Source organism: Amphibalanus amphitrite, unplaced genomic scaffold, assembly GCF_019059575.1.
Source record: "Amphibalanus amphitrite isolate SeventyFive unplaced genomic scaffold, NRLGWU_Aamphi_draft 000423F_arrow, whole genome shotgun sequence".
Classification (NCBI taxonomy): domain Eukaryota; kingdom Metazoa; phylum Arthropoda; class Thecostraca; order Balanomorpha; family Balanidae; genus Amphibalanus; species Amphibalanus amphitrite.
Genome location: NW_024881917.1, coordinates 191,272 through 206,421, shown reverse-complemented (window position 1 = coordinate 206,421; position 15,150 = coordinate 191,272). Strand labels below are relative to the sequence as shown.

Sequence of the window (15,150 nt, the reverse complement as noted above, 5' to 3'; positions counted from 1 at the left end):
CACCGCTCCTTGTTGGGTGACCGTCAACTCCAACTAGAAAATGTGGTTATTGAATGAGTGTGAGCTGGCTTTGTGTATATAGAGAGTGGATGTATGGGTCCTTTAAGTGTGCATGGGTGGAGGAGTGGGTGGTCACCTGCTGAGTTTATGCCTAATAATAGCTGCTCGCGGTTTGCAACTCGACGTCGAGCGCGAGTGGTGATACCGTCTTGTGCCGCAACGCAGTCTCCCTTCACGCCAACTCTCGACACTAGAGCCTCTCACGCGGCCGCTAGATGTCAGCGCCGTCGTTCGCGCCACGGCCGGGGGCGGCCGAGCCTCCGCTCCGTCCGGCCGGCCGTGGCCAGTCGGTGTTGGCGCTCGGACCGGTTAGGGGGCGTGCCGCCGGTCCGGCCGTGCTCGGACGTGCCCGCGGCGTGCTCGAGAGACGTGCCAGTGACGTGACGTTCCCGCGGTGTCAACCGGTGACGGCGGATCAGTGACCGCGCGCGGTGACCCGGTGACAAGTGACGGCAGCTGCGCGGGCAGCACTCGCCGCCGCCAGCACAGACATGAAGGCCACCGCCTACTGGGGTACGTGTTCAGAATGGCCCCCGTCCGCCGTCCGTGCGCCGACCGGCCCCCGGCACACAGACAAGGCCAGTCCACTTAATACGCTCAATGACGGGGCAGACGGGCCGGGGTCGGCCGCCGGCGGCCGGTGTCGCGCTGTGAATACAGGCCGCTTAGCGGGTGCTTTGTACTGGCGAGGAGTCGTCGGTATAATTCCTATGCACGTTGATATTCTGAAGTGTGAAGAGGGCTGCTGTTGCCGTGCTTGTCGCGTTTTCATTTTCATGCTAATTGGCCGGTGTCTGAGGGGAGTTTGATCAATATTCAGCGGGGCCCGGACGCGGCGGCTGTGAAGGGAGAGGTGCGGCCCGGAGCTCCGATTCCGGCCCGCTCTCCACCGAGGCTCGCGGTCCGATGTGTGGATACCCAGCCGCTGCCGGAAGGGTCTCACTGCCACCGTTACCCCGACTGGCGATCGTGCCGCCGCAGACGGGAGGCACGTGTTGACTGGCCAAATTATGTAGTCCGCTGCCTGTCGCATTACCACCTCAAACGTCACGACAGGGGGGCGACAGCGTGTAGCGGGCCGCCTCAGCGCGATATGGCGCCAAATGTTTGGAGCTGACCGCCTGCTGCGACATTTATGGATACCGTGCCAAACTACTGCGATGACGCAAACTGTTTTTGCAGGGAGCGTTTTGTCAACTGCTTATACACGTTCTTTTTTGTAAACGTTTTCTGGAAAACCGTCAGCTGCCCCATTTTACATTGTTTATCAGACTTAAAATGCCAGCTTTGTGCTGCAGTATTGTCAATCATACGACATCAATACGCAACCTCTGGCTATCTCCCGTCTAACTAGTACATAAGTCGGTTCGTCGACTGCTTCCCGTTTAGTTAGTCGGTTCGTCGGCTCGTCTGCCGTCTCCTGTCTAGTTAGTCGGGTCGCTTACCCATCCTGTTTAGTTTGTCGATCTGTCGGCTGTCTCTTATTAAGTTAATCGTTTGGTATCGACTGCATCTGTTCGTGCAGTTGTCGATTCTTTGGTCTCCTCCCGTCTAGTCCGTCAGCCGTCTCCCTCTGCCGGTCTGTTCCGTCGGAGCGGTATGCGCCGACGGGTCGCGTGTGCCCGCCGGCGCGCGGCCGAACGGGCTGTGCCGTCGCGGTACGGGACAGGCTGACCCAGCTCCTAACGGGCTGCGGCAGCTGCCCGCCGCCGACCGGTCGGGAGCCGGCCCAGCGTGGCAGACCGGCTCCGATGGCACCCTGGCACGCCGAGGGTATGGGCGCCGCGGAGCCGTCAGCGTTCCGGGACAGCGTGCTGGGACAGTACTGGGACAGTCAGAGTTGCTTGTATAGGTACTGGCAGGTATCAGTACGGCAGGTACTGATACCTGCCGTTTCATCACCTGCACCTGCCGTGATATCAGCGGTACAAAATTGAGACGGTAAATGGCACCGAACAGCCGGATGTGCTGGAACAGTACGGGCTCGGGACGATGTCCGAGACTCTCAAATGAGACTTGAACCGCAGTTTACGGAACAGAGAGAATGGAGTGGCCTGAAAATGTGTTCAGTTCGCTCCCTATAGCATTTGATGGAGAAGATGTGAGACGGAATTATTTAACCGGAGACTGGTTTTGCTCGTCGGTCGGCAGTTGACTTGTTATTGCTGTCAGCTCCAATGCAGCATTTCGATGGCTGTGGAGTAGGGGACTGGTTTCCTGTCACTGCATGTAATTGTGCACATACCCAGCCCCCAGGCGGTTTGTTACTGCGCATTTGCCCCGACTTCAAACTGGAAAGGAAACAATAAGACCGGTCTCTGGCGTCCAGCTTTTAAAATGAGAACTAGCAATGGTATATCTTGCATGTTCTCTGATAGTAGGTATGATCAGACAATACCGTACCCTCGCTGCCTCCATCTACTTTATAAGTCGCTTTTTATGGTACCGGCTGCCTATAGCTATGTATATGCTGACGAAGAGATGCACGTTGCACAATTTAAATCAACGAAGTAGATTTATGAATGTGCTAAGATGCATGCGGTAGACTCTCGGCTATTCAGGTCCAGTAGTCTCTGCCCAGTGCTCTTCGCCCTAGCAGGGACGGAGACGAGAAAACGGAGAGTATATCCCCAGTCCCGCCTATCAAATCGCGACTCCTGCAATATCCTTAAATTCCTAATTGACACCAGTAATGTAAATTTCAGATATATATGCTATGTGTACCTTGTGCAGGTAACACGCCAGTTGGCAGCTCCAACATTATTTCGTTACTTTATAGTGAACATAAAAATTTGCTTCAAAACTCTAAGGGAACTTCATAGTTATGCCAAAATAGCCCATATCTCTGCAGTTATTTTATGTGCCGGTAAATCAGGTTGACGGCGCCAAATGTTGCGCCTTGAAATACTCTTCCTTGTATTTGTATTTGTATTTATATTTAAGAGCGATCCACATACAAAGTGCGTGGCGATTACTGCTCAGAATCCGTATCCGCGGCTGCTAATCTAATCATCGTTTGCTTATGTATGGGACGGCCTTAGCATAAGACGAGCTTCTTCGGCCGCGGTTACCATTCAAGAGCCAGAATGGGCTCGTATTTTTGTTATTAGAGGGTGAACATAAAGTAGGAACCGTTGGAGAGCGCACCAAACAATCCTTAGTGCGCTCATGTCACCGCCCTCATACTACTGCCTTTTCGCTTCTCTCACCGTCTCTGATCCTGCCAATGGCCCATCTCACTGCCTCTCTCACCCATCATCTCACTGTTCTTCTCAGTCTCCCACCGCTTCTCTCACCACTCTTTATACTGCTGTCCCTCTCACCGTCTCTCTCACCTCCCCACTCAATTTGCCTTTCACTGACCGCTTCAGCTCTCTCGAGCACCTCTCGCCCTCCTTACTAACTATTTAATTCACAGCATTCGGCTGTTTACGGTCACCTCATTGTGAGACGAAAACAGGAGTGTATTGTGGCCGTTGGTTAGTTGCCGGGACCAAACTGGCTTGTCTTGCGCTAAGGCCGTCCCTTCGGCGCGTTATTGGGCGCAGTCAAAGTACCGAGACAGAAAATACCTGTCTCGGGAGAAATGCAGTGGCAGGCACTGTGTTCCCCGTGCCTCCTGTGAAGAACTGTATATGTTGTTGTCGTTGCTCCCAGCCTGCCTCCCACAGGGACCTCTGGGGCCTGCAAACAGGGCCAGTCACTGTGTGTGCCGCTGTTTCTAGGCCATTTTCGAATGTTTCTATGCTGCTGTCCATCATCATTCGTCAAATTTGACAATGGCACATAACGTGTCTTGTCTGGCATGCCTTCTAGATCTTCAATCACCAGGAAAAATGTGCCGCCATTCATTGCGGGTGTGTCGTTTCGTTCAGGTCTTTATCGTCCACCAAAACAATGAAACTCGTACAAAGATAGCAGTTCACAATGGTGATCCCGAAAGTTTACCACACCGCTCGATTCTCTGCACATTTCGACATGTGTTCTGAAAGTAATACATCGGCGGCACTGGATTCGCTACATCAACTTAAGTAGATTACCGTCCGTATGAAATGAGTTATGTTCATATAAGGCGGGCGCCACCATGTGTGGAGGGTGTCCGATCACGATATGACGACCGACTGACAAGTAGGCCGGTCTCGGGGCGGACAAAACACACCATGTAGCGCGCTCGGACCGGCTTGGACCGGAGTGGGACCGGACCGGTCCGTCTGACCGGGACCCACCACCTGTGGGGTGCCGGGACTCGTGAATAATTCTGCGCTCACACCACCGAGTGCAGTTCTGAGCGAGCTTTACAAGCCAAAGACATGTCTTAGAGCTGTAGGTATCGCATTGTCTGACCGATCACCGCTTCAAATACGCCAGGCATGCAGAGATTTCCACGTTAATCGCGCAATCAGCGCGGGGTGCTTTGGCGAATTTCACCAGATCGGCTGAGGTCGTGCGCGCGCCTTGATCAGTGTGTTGAGGAACCCACGGTGACCATGCAGTTAATCCGCTCCATTGGTCACGAAGCCTGGTGTGGCACCCTGGGAGAGCTAATCCTCGCGAAGTTACATTGGGAAGCGCTGACGGACGGAGACGGGAAGCGCACTTAGCTAAACGAAGGCGGAAAATAACTCAACGCACGGCGCTTATCCCATTCAATTCAAAATTTTGTCTGATTAACAATTTGAACTTAAATAAAATCACCTTTATCTCTACATTTTATTAGCGACTTACTAAGCTTTCAGTGGAAACATTCAGCATTGCATTATAGCTTAAAACAAACAAACATTGAACATCATACCATCTGATCGCTGGAACGTCTGCCTCTTACCCGACCAAACATCCCAACGAGCCCTACATTCCCCGATCAGGCAGTCTCAGCTGTCAGCACGGACGAGTCTGTTGATACAAACCGCTCGACCTTGGCAGTTTGCCGTCAGCAGACCCGTTATAACTCGGAACACATTATCGGCTCCCAACATTTCCCGAAATCATTCGGCCCCGCCGCCACCCCGTCTCTAAGCCCTCCTGCGTTCCCTAGAGGAGTCCTATAGGCAGCCCTTGTCTCCGCGTCCCAGCATGTCGATAGTACCGTCACTCACTCACGTGTCGAAACTCTAGTGGCGTGTAACGACACCCCTGTCATCGTGGGCTCGTCTGTAACGGCGTGACATACGGCTGGTGCGTCCCGTACCCACGCCGGTCCGTAATCAGCGAGCGGTGCGCCGCGGAGGGTCACGCTCAGCTGACAACCCAACTGTCGCCGACTGTCGTTTAGTCGCCGACTGTCGTTAGTCCCCGTCTGTCGCCGGGGCAGTCGTTCGCAGGCTGTCGAGAGTTCCATGTTTTCGGAGCCGTTTTTCTCAGCCTGTCAGCGCTGGTGGAGGGCTTTGACGGGCGGCAGGGGTGGTTACCGGATCACAGCTGGAGCTCAGTTGGTATTGGTAGGTTCGACAAGCCGCGGTGTGCCGATCTCTGAACGGTTGGGTGGTGGGCGGTGGTCCGTAGACTCTGGCCATATGTCAGCGACTGACTGTTAGCGGTGGGCGTTGGTCAGCGGACTGTGACTGTGGATAGCCGTTAGCGGTAAACAGTTATCAAGCAACACCACAAACAACAAACACGTCATTCGAAACCGCACACAGCAAACAAAACAGTAAACAGGCATTGGTGTAACGGTAGGCTTGAAAGCTGGAAATTCGAAATTTCACTACACTCAAAGAACGGATTAGTGTTATGCTGCATGTAAAGAACAGTGCGTTTGCATGTGGGCACATCATCGAGGACGGTGTTATGTCAATGGGTGACAGTGACACGACTGGCAGGCTCGATTTGTTGGTGTGTTCCTGGGAGACCGCCCGTCTAATCCTGACTAGTATTCGTTAGCGTTGGTCGTCTGTCGGTGGGCCAGCACCACTGCCGTTTTGACGGTCAGTACTGCTGGCCGTCTGTCGGTCCGGTCAGTGCCACTGGCCGTATGCCGGTCTGATCAGTACCGCTGTCGGCCGGTCAGTACCGCTGGGCACCGTATGCCGGTCCGGTCAGTGGGCGGTCCACGTCAGCGGCTGGTCGGGCCGTCAGCAGGCCGATCACGGCACACGAGGCCGCGCGTGGGCCCGCTCCGCCCGCCGCCGTCCGACCAGCCGCTAGCTGCCTGGGCCACAGCGGGCTGTTTGCATGGGAGACGTCCGTAACGGCGGCAGCGTCCGTCCGCTATCAGCTGGGTCACTGGCGATATGTGCCGAGCCTCCCGTCTTCCCTAACGGACCGCTATCGTTTGCTTTCTATGGCTTGGGATAATTCTGTCAGGAGACGCGGGAGTTTAGATGCCTGAACTCAGGACGCATCCCTGAACTGTGACGAGTTTCTCAGCCGTGCTGCGATGGTTTGCGGTCGTTTTCAGGAGGCCGCTGCTGACCACGCTCTGCGGACCGCTGACAATACTGTCGGATTCCCATGGCTGCAGGCTGTTGGGTCGGATGGACACAGCCGAGCCATCCGACCTGGCGGGGCCCGTGAGCGGCGGCTCAGTGCGGCGCGCCGCTCGCCGACCGAGGTCATCGGCCCAGCTGCGGCGCGGCGCGGCCGGCCGGCCGGCCGGGCCCGCCGCCGGGCTCCATCGTTCATGGCCGCCGGAGACGGATGGCCGGCTGGAATGTGCTTGCCGCGGCTGACCCGGCTCTGCGCCGAGCTGTGCGGGTGTGGTCGGGACTGCTCGCTGACCGGCTGGGCCGCTCAGACCGGTCTGTTCCCGCCCCACCGCGCCGGTCAGCCGGCCGGCCAGGCGGGCGGGCGGGCCGAAAACCAGCCCGCCGACGGCCGCCTTTCACGGCGTGCCGAGGCGCCGGGCGGTGCCGGCTGCCTGCAGGGCGCGCCGTCCGCGCACGCACGTCACGGGGCCGTCAACAGACGGGGCCGTTAGAGCGGCCAGGGACGGCCAGCAGGGCGGGACGGCACCGCCTGCAGATCGGCCGGGCGGCACCGCAGGAAAACACAGGTGCAGCGGGGCTGAGTGGTTAATGGGGCAGTGGGAAAGGGGCGGAGCCGTGCAGGCGGGGTGGCCCGCGTTTCGCCTCTGAAGGTCCAGCTGTGGATGTTCAGCTGTTCTCCGCCTCCAGCTGTGGCTCAGGGACGACATCCCCGCCCTGTCCAGAGAGAGATCCGCTGAAGGCTGGCTGTCGGCCGAGCCGGACACGGCGCGCATGGCCCGGAAGGATCAACCGGTGACGCCATCATTCTGCAAAGCTGCTGTCACTCATAAATCTAATATATGACATGTGTGGGCATAAATCTAAGAAATGTAACTTGTCAGGATTGTTCTGCACAGAGCTCCGGACGTAAGCAGCTTTATGTTTCTTTAACTGTAGTAAGCCGGCCGTCGTTCTCACTACAATCGTCCCAAATAAGGTGGCGATCAGGTTGATGAATGAACTGTCCTCCCCAGCTGAATGGCTGTCCGGCCTGGTTGGGCCCTGCTCGTGCACGCACGACGGGTAAATCTGCGTGCGCGCGCACCTGCCCAGATAAGCACCGGTGATAGTGTGGCGAGCGGCGGAGGACGGGCAGGGGAGGACGGTTAGTGGAGGACGGCCAGAGGCAGGGCTGGCGCAACGGCTGGCTCCGACTGCCAAATGGAGTCGGGTCGCAACTGATTGCTGGTGGAGAATTGGAGAGTGCAGATGGATGGATGGATGGGAGTGGGGTTGATGGCTGCAGCCGCAGATTGGGACGACTGACTGCTGGCCTCGAAGCCCGAATCTGGCCCGAACCGGGGCTCGGCTTCGACAGGTGGCTCACGACAATGCAGTGGCGGGCCCGGGCTCTAATGGGGATTTCTCGAGCCTGACGATTCGCGTCACGAGATCGTTTTGAGCTGTTGTTTGCTTACTGATAAACTCAGGCCTAAGCTTTGTCAAATCTCAGTGACGCCGCGCGTTGGCATTTGCAACAAGTTTCGAATAGGTCTCCGATACAGTACCTGTATCAGATCAGTCACGACGCATCGGTAGATACGATATCAGTCAAACATAACTGGCGTTTCTGAGACCCGCCGGGTGGCGTATACCCAAGTAGTGCCGTGTGGGCGGGCGGCAGCCGCTGTCCGATTGGCATTGATGGCCCGTCATGGCCACTTGTGGCGCAGATGGTGATCCACTGTGACCGGCCCCGATAGATCCGTGCCGGGTATGGTGTGCGGCGCACCCAGCCGGCCATCGGACCGACCCTGAGCCCCTCCTCGCTTCCTGAGAGGCGCCCGACGTCGGTTTGGGTAAGTGCCACTTTGCTGTCGAGTGTCGGACAATGTTCTCCACTTGAGCACGACTGCTACTCGAGGCTCAATGGCTGTCACGCGCCGCCACTGAACGACCAACGCGCTGAACACATCACGTGACGTGTCCGCGACTGAATTATGAACGTCACGTGACCGATTGTAAAACACGGCTGACGACCTATGTCGCCGATCACGATGGCCGTCCTGCAGCCCCTGTGAACGGCCTCGTAAGCGCGCCTACTGCGGCTCGGCCACTCCATAGTTGTCCGCGATAACCCCCGAAAGACCGCTGAGATCTGGATCTGCGAGCCGCGGGCGGGCCGACCGGCGCTGCAGCGCTGTTCAGCACACGCCTTTGAAGTCGATGACTGGCCTCTGACGGCGCGTCTCTGTGCGCTCGGCATGCCTCCGCGCGCCGCGCCGGCCGCAGAGCCCGCGGCGGCGGCTACATTGTCAGGCGGGGCGTGTCGGTCTCTCAGAGCTGCGCTCCAGCAGCCGGGCGGCGCCGGGCGTATCTGATGAACGCCGCAGAGACACGCCAGGCCCGAGCAAACGGTTTTCTGTGGAGCGAGCTGAATTCGGGCCGGGAGGCGGCCGGCATTCTGTGCCCACGCCGCCCCCGTCTCCGCCGGCCAGGCCATGGCGCTCCGAGGAGGGACGCACAATGGCTTCGTTTGTGTTCATGTGGGCCGTGGCTCATCTCCATAATGGGTAGATGATTTGAGTTATGCCTGGCGCCAGGAATGGGATATTTGTGGCTGACGCCAGATGTGCCTATGGGCAGGCCGTGTAGGTGGCTGAAGCGTAGAGAATGATACTCGTGAGGACGGCGTAGTATGCGTGGGATGGTTGATCGATTTTGGTTTTCTTAGATTATTTCAGAAACTGAGTTAACGCAGTTATTTCTTTATCTGGTAGGTTCTGCGTCGCATTTTTTCGTCGATATGCTCACGAGCCCATGTGTATTGCTACAATTTCAGATTCCAAGAAATGACTGAAATTCTTTGCATTTTTGCATTGTGTTCTGGATGAATCGTGTACACTTACAATTTTAATTACGGAGCGAGCGAAGCGAGCGTAGTCTTTCCTTAGATTAACGGAAATTTCTGAGTATGAGCGGCCGGCCGGCCGGCCGGCCGGCCGGCCGTGGTCACGCTTTTGCGAGGCTTATATCTCAGCAACCACTTGACCGATTTACATGCGGTAATTTTTGTAGGGTAGCTTCATTCCTTCTACCAAGTATTGGACTATTCCCGATGCATGTGGGTGACCCCTTATGCACGTGCAACGTGCAAAACGAAGAGGTGTCACTTTTGCAATTGTTGCAATATCTCGGTAACTACTTGGCCGATTGCGCTGAAAGTTGGCATGTAGGTAGGCACCCACTATGCAATGCATATCCATGTGCCAGAGTTGAGGTGCCGCTACACGTGCGCACGTGCAGGGGTCGATTCCAGATCTCGAGAACGGCTGGACCGATGGCGCTCAAATTTGGTACATGGTTAGGGACCGGTTAGTAGGGTGCCGTGCACAAGTCAGTTGGGACCCATTTTGCACGTGCGCACGTGCAGGGTGCCGCTTCCAGATCTCGAGAACGGCTGGGCCGATTGTGCTCAAATTTGGCACATCGCTAAAGACCGGCTAGTAGGGTGCCGTGCACAAGTTAGCTGGAGGTACCCCCTCGAAATTTCGCACGTGCAAGGCTCACCCTCTCGCTCGCTCCGTTAGTCGCCACAAAAGGCGTTATACTGGTTTTTAACTCTACCCGGTTTATTATTTTAGCCATAAAGCGACGTCGACGACACCTGTTTGACCCAACACGTCCCTCTGACGGGTACCTTTCCTTCTGTTGCAGACCAGGGCTCGATGTCGTTCGAGGTCAGCTCGTCGGTGGAGCGCCGGCGAAAGGCGTCTGCCCAAGACGAGCTCAGCCCGCTCGGAGGTCGCCATTGGAGCGGCGGCGGCGACACGGACCCAGAGCGGCCGGCCAGCAGCGAGGACTCGGACTGGGAGCGGCCCAGGGGGGCGCCGAGCGCCGGCCGCTGCCGGGACAGCAGTCCCGAGAGCCCGCCGCCGCCGTCGGGCGCCCGTCAGCCGCCCGACGGACACGAGTTCCCACCCGACTTTGCCGAGCGGCGGCCGAGCAGTGCCACGCCGTCCACGACTCCGGCGCTGCTGCGGCCGCCGTCCAGGTACAGCGATAGAGGCGCGTCGCCGACGGCTGAGAAGGCCGACAGCCCGTCGGTCGCGGAGAACAGTCGAGGACTGAGCACTGCCACCCGCGGCAGGAACCACCGGTCGGGATCGCTCGGAGGGGCCACCTCCAGGATTGGTGAGAGTGAGCTGAGTTCCAGTTTGCTCAGGCGGGCGACGGCCCGGGAACGGCAGAGTATGGACGACCTGCAGAGGACAGGGGGGAGATCCCTGCTCGGAGGAAGGAGTCCTCGGGGCCAGACGAGCGTCAAAGACAAAATTGCGCTCTTTTCGAGCCAGTCTGTGGAGCAGCTTTCCCAGCCACATCCGAAGCTTCTTAAACACAAAAGCTTGGAAAACGACTTGCCAACACGCGGTCCTCTTCGTTCCCAGGCTCGATCGAAGTCAGACCTCAAACTGTCGGAGACAGAGTCTGCGAGAAGCCGCCCTGGAGATGTCCTCGCGAGGAGGAAGCGAATCGCGGAGGGACGCGGACCCCGTTTTGGCAGCATGCTCAACATGCATCTCGGTGAACGAAGAGAAAGCGACAGCCGAGTACCTAGTGGAGACACCAAACCCGGTGACCGATTTAAACCAAACGATGAGAGCCCGGTGACTCCCCAGCGCAGCCGGCCTCCGCTGGGCCAGAGACCTCTGCGGGGAGCCTCTGAGTGCGGCACCCTGAGCTCGTTACACTCGGACTCTGTGACCAGCCTCTCAGAGCGACCCAGTCGGTACCGAGAGGTTTCGCCCGGACCCCTCTCCGAGCGCTCACAGAGCCTGCTCGACCTGGGACAGCCGGAGAAGAGGCATAGCTTCGCCGGCCTACAGGAGAGGGAGTTCAGCTACTCCGGTCACTCAAGCAGCCTCACGAGAAAAGTGTCTCTGAACTCGATCACTGAAGAGCGAAAGCGGAGTCTGTCTCGGCTTCGCGGGCTGGTGATTCCGGACAAGGTGGATGGCTTGGCGAAGAAGGGCCCGGTCGACCTACCGACCATCAAGAGTAAGGCGCTCTCCTCGCTCAGTTCGTCTAGCTTCCGCGTCTCGGGCACTGCATCTGCTGCGGTATCACCAAGACCGACGGCGACCCCGAGATCGGAGAAAGTCGATCATCAGCTCTCCTCTCCGCCCTGGAAGTCAGAGTCTCCAAACATGCAGAAATACTCGCCAGCCTTCAAACGGAAGAACATCTCGGTGCTTTCGTCATCTGGTTCTTCAGGCTCGGCGTTCCATTTGGTGTCGACTTCCTCGCAGCTGGGTGGCTCCTCGGTCGAACTGTCGCGCCCCTCTCGCCGGGACCTGGCTCGGACCTCGCCCCTCCCTCGCGACCCTCGCTCCGCCGACCGGCGCAGTGAGCCGCGCACCACACGGCCGCGTCTGGCAGACAGCTCGGAGCCGCTGCAGCGCAGCAGCTCGCTCAACTCTCGCCCGCTGAGCGCCCTCGGACAGCTGCGCCGCAAGATCTCCGACGACGACGCGGCGGACCTCCGCAGTCGTCTGGAGCCAGCCGACTCGGACTGTGGCGGGTCCACGCTGACGCTGGTCAACGAGCCGGCGGACAGCGAGGAGCCGGAGCTGGCCGGCCGCGGCCGCGCCGGCAGCCTCGAGTTCGACCACCGCGCCAGCACGTCCACCCTGCACGGATCGCCAGTCAAGGAACTGGATGTGGAGGAGGAACTGCTGCGCGCTGCAGAGAGGTTCCACAGCCGCTCCGGCGACGCGGAGCAGCAGGCGCGGCTGTCGGCCGCCGCCGGGTCACCCTCGCCGCCCCGACTGCTCGACGACGACGCCTGGAGGAAGTTCGCCGGGGAGCGGCGGCCGAGCGCTCCGCCGCCCGGTTGCGAGACCCGCGACCTGGCTAAGCTCCGACAGGTGACCAAGGTGACGTCGCTGAAGCAAAAGTGGCAGCAGCTCAACGCCGACAGCCAGGGGACGGAGACGACTTCACCGAGGACAGCATCTACTCGCTCAGAAGATGTGGCAGAGTCGCCTGCTTCCTCTGTGCGGTCCCCTCCGTCTTCAATCTCTCCCCTGCCTTCGTCACTCAGCATTCCATCCTCTGTTGACACCAGCGAGACCACTGAGGTCAGTAGCTCTTCTGTTGATGTCACCGACTCTCCAGCCGAAGTCACCACCAGCTCTCTGAACGACATCACTGATTCCCCGTTGGACGTCACTGACGCCCCAGCTGACGTATCCTCTCCGGCACTAGACAGCGAGTGGCCCTCTCTCCAGGACCGCTCCGGGCTGGACCGTAAGCTGAGTACGCCCAGCTACAGTTCGCCGGATCTGCAGCTGCGCGAAAAGAAAGACTCGGTGCCCTCTCGTCCCCACAGCTGGATGGAGAGCGAGCGGGAGCTGGGCGGCTACCTACGCTCGCCGAGCGTGGCTTCCAGCCAGGAGAACATCATGGACTCGCTGGAGAGCGCCAAGTCGCCCAGCGGCTCGACCAGCAGCCTCCTGGAGATGCTGACCGCCAACCTGAAGAGCACGGCCCGCTCGCGGCACGCGCTCAGTGTCAGTGACCTGCGGCGAGCGTTCGAGCGCTGGGACGGCCGGCCGCACTCTGGCAACTCGGGACACACGCGCATGTCGTCGCTGGATTCCAGCGCCAGCGAGGACGGCCACCTGACCGGCGGCTCGACGGCGTCACCGACCACGGCCAGGGATCACTACGGCAGCATCACGTCGCTGGCCTCATCCACCAGCCTCATCTCGCCTCATGTGAGTACAGACCTGGGGCATTCAGTTACATCAAACACCTTATTTCATGTGTGGACCAGATACACCCTTACATCAGACATGATAGATGGTCATGAACAAAACACATGTGCATGGATCGTCTTACGGTCGCCGTTCTATTAATAGCGGCTAAAGGATGCTATTGTGTTATTTTCCGATCGTTTTACGCAGCAGTCAATGTAAGAGAGAATGCAACAATGTGAAGCAGTTTAGTGTGATTGTGATCTCCAAGTGGAAAGGGTAAACGGTGATATCTGTAATGCGTGGCTATGGACCCCAGTAATGCATAGTTATCGCTAGTTTCACTGCCGGTAAGAGTGAAACTCATTTAGATACCATCTTCAAGTCGAAAGTCAGTAGGTAATGAACAACTTCCCGTGCCGCTTCGTTAACCGAGGTTTCTCTGCGCCGCTGATTGCGCTACCTCCTCAGCGCAGCGTGTGCCGTGTAGCCACCACACTACACTACACGAGAAACAGCACACAAGCGCAGACGAACAAGTCACGCCCTAAGCCAAAACCAAGTAGCCATGGCAACCAGTCTCACAGTTGCGCCGCCGCGCGTGTCGCACGGGCGGACATTGGTGGCGCACCGGTCTGCTGTCGGGCCGTGACGAGGACGACCGTATATCGGCGGTCCAGGCGGCCGGCGGTCAGCTGACCGGCAATCTCTGGCCTGCACGGCTGGCTGCAGATGCCGACTGGCCGCGGCTGCGCGCTGCACACATCAGCGGCGACATTATCTGTCGCGAGACTGGCCGCGCGCGCTCTCCTCCGTCCGGCTGCTCCCCGATCGTCCGCTGCCTTCCCACCGGGCCGGCCGCCGACTCTCGAGGGCTTTGTACGCCGCCGGCCTCTCTGCATTGCAGATCAGCTGTCGGGCATACCTCTCAGGCCGCTCCGTCCGCCGCTGTCGGTAGGTAGCTTTCCACGGAGCCGTGCGCTGTGCGGCCCGCTCTCGCTGTCTTCGCCGCGGCGCCGGCTCTCGCGCGGCCGACCGCTTAATCGGGCTCGCGTGAGCCAGCTGTGGGCTCAGGAGGTCGCCGCTGACCTCTGATCCCGTGCTGAGAGGATCGCGGACTGGATGTGGGCCATGTGTACCGGCGTGATGACGCACGTGGGAGATAATAACCGGGCGCTGTGTAATATCGCGCTTCGTATGCAGGATCCTTCATCACCATCGGCTGCTCTTCAATAGCACATCAGCGGGCGATGCTGAAACAGTCGCACCCGTTTTCCATTTATGTTTCATTTGCACTCGTTCCTGACATGTAAAACAGCCATTCAATGTCCAGTTGTATACCTGTGAATCCCATATACCGGTTCTTGCGCGTTGTGTTACAATAGCGCGCCTTACATGAGAGGGAGGCTGGGTTTCTCATTCTGGCTGGATATATTGTAGTAGTGGATTTTCACGGGGTCGGTAATGACGGTCAGGGGTGGCACTTCGCACTTCTTTAGTCTGACTTTATATTTGCAACTTGCCTGCTGAACAATGTCTTGGTCTTTGCGTGAATCTCACCGCTCTGGGTCGGCTGGTGGCCGGGCAGCTGACGGGACGGGCGGGCGGGCCGGCTGTTCCGCCGGGCGGGGCCCACATCCGTGCCATCCGGGCGGCCCACGCCCGCTGTCGGCTCCCCACCCCGTCCCCGACTGGGCCGGGCCCATCCGGCCGGTGTGAGCGGCGAGCGGCACCGCCCGGCGCGTGTCCTCACCGAGGGGCGGCCCGTGTCCCCGCCCCGTACTGTGGGTCACGCCACTCGGGCGGCGGGGCTGCTGGTACTCCCCTGGTAGCAGGCGCGGCGCCCGTGGGCGGCAACAGATGGTCTCTGGATACCAGAGGACAGGACACGACACCCAGCGCCCGTGTGTGATGCGTGCTGTGAATGGGAC

General features: G+C 58.8%; 1 protein-coding gene across 1 annotated transcript in view; it reads left to right on the top strand.

Moving 5' to 3' along the window:
• LOC122391130 (serine/arginine repetitive matrix protein 2-like) overlaps window positions 1–15,150 on the top strand; it is a 39,140-nt gene that overhangs the window by 13,109 nt on the left and 10,881 nt on the right. Inside the window, exon 4 of the mRNA XM_043384797.1 lies at window positions 10,179–13,240. Within this exon, the coding sequence (XP_043240732.1) occupies window positions 10,179–13,240 (3,062 nt within the window). The remainder of the gene's footprint in view (window positions 1–10,178; window positions 13,241–15,150) is intronic.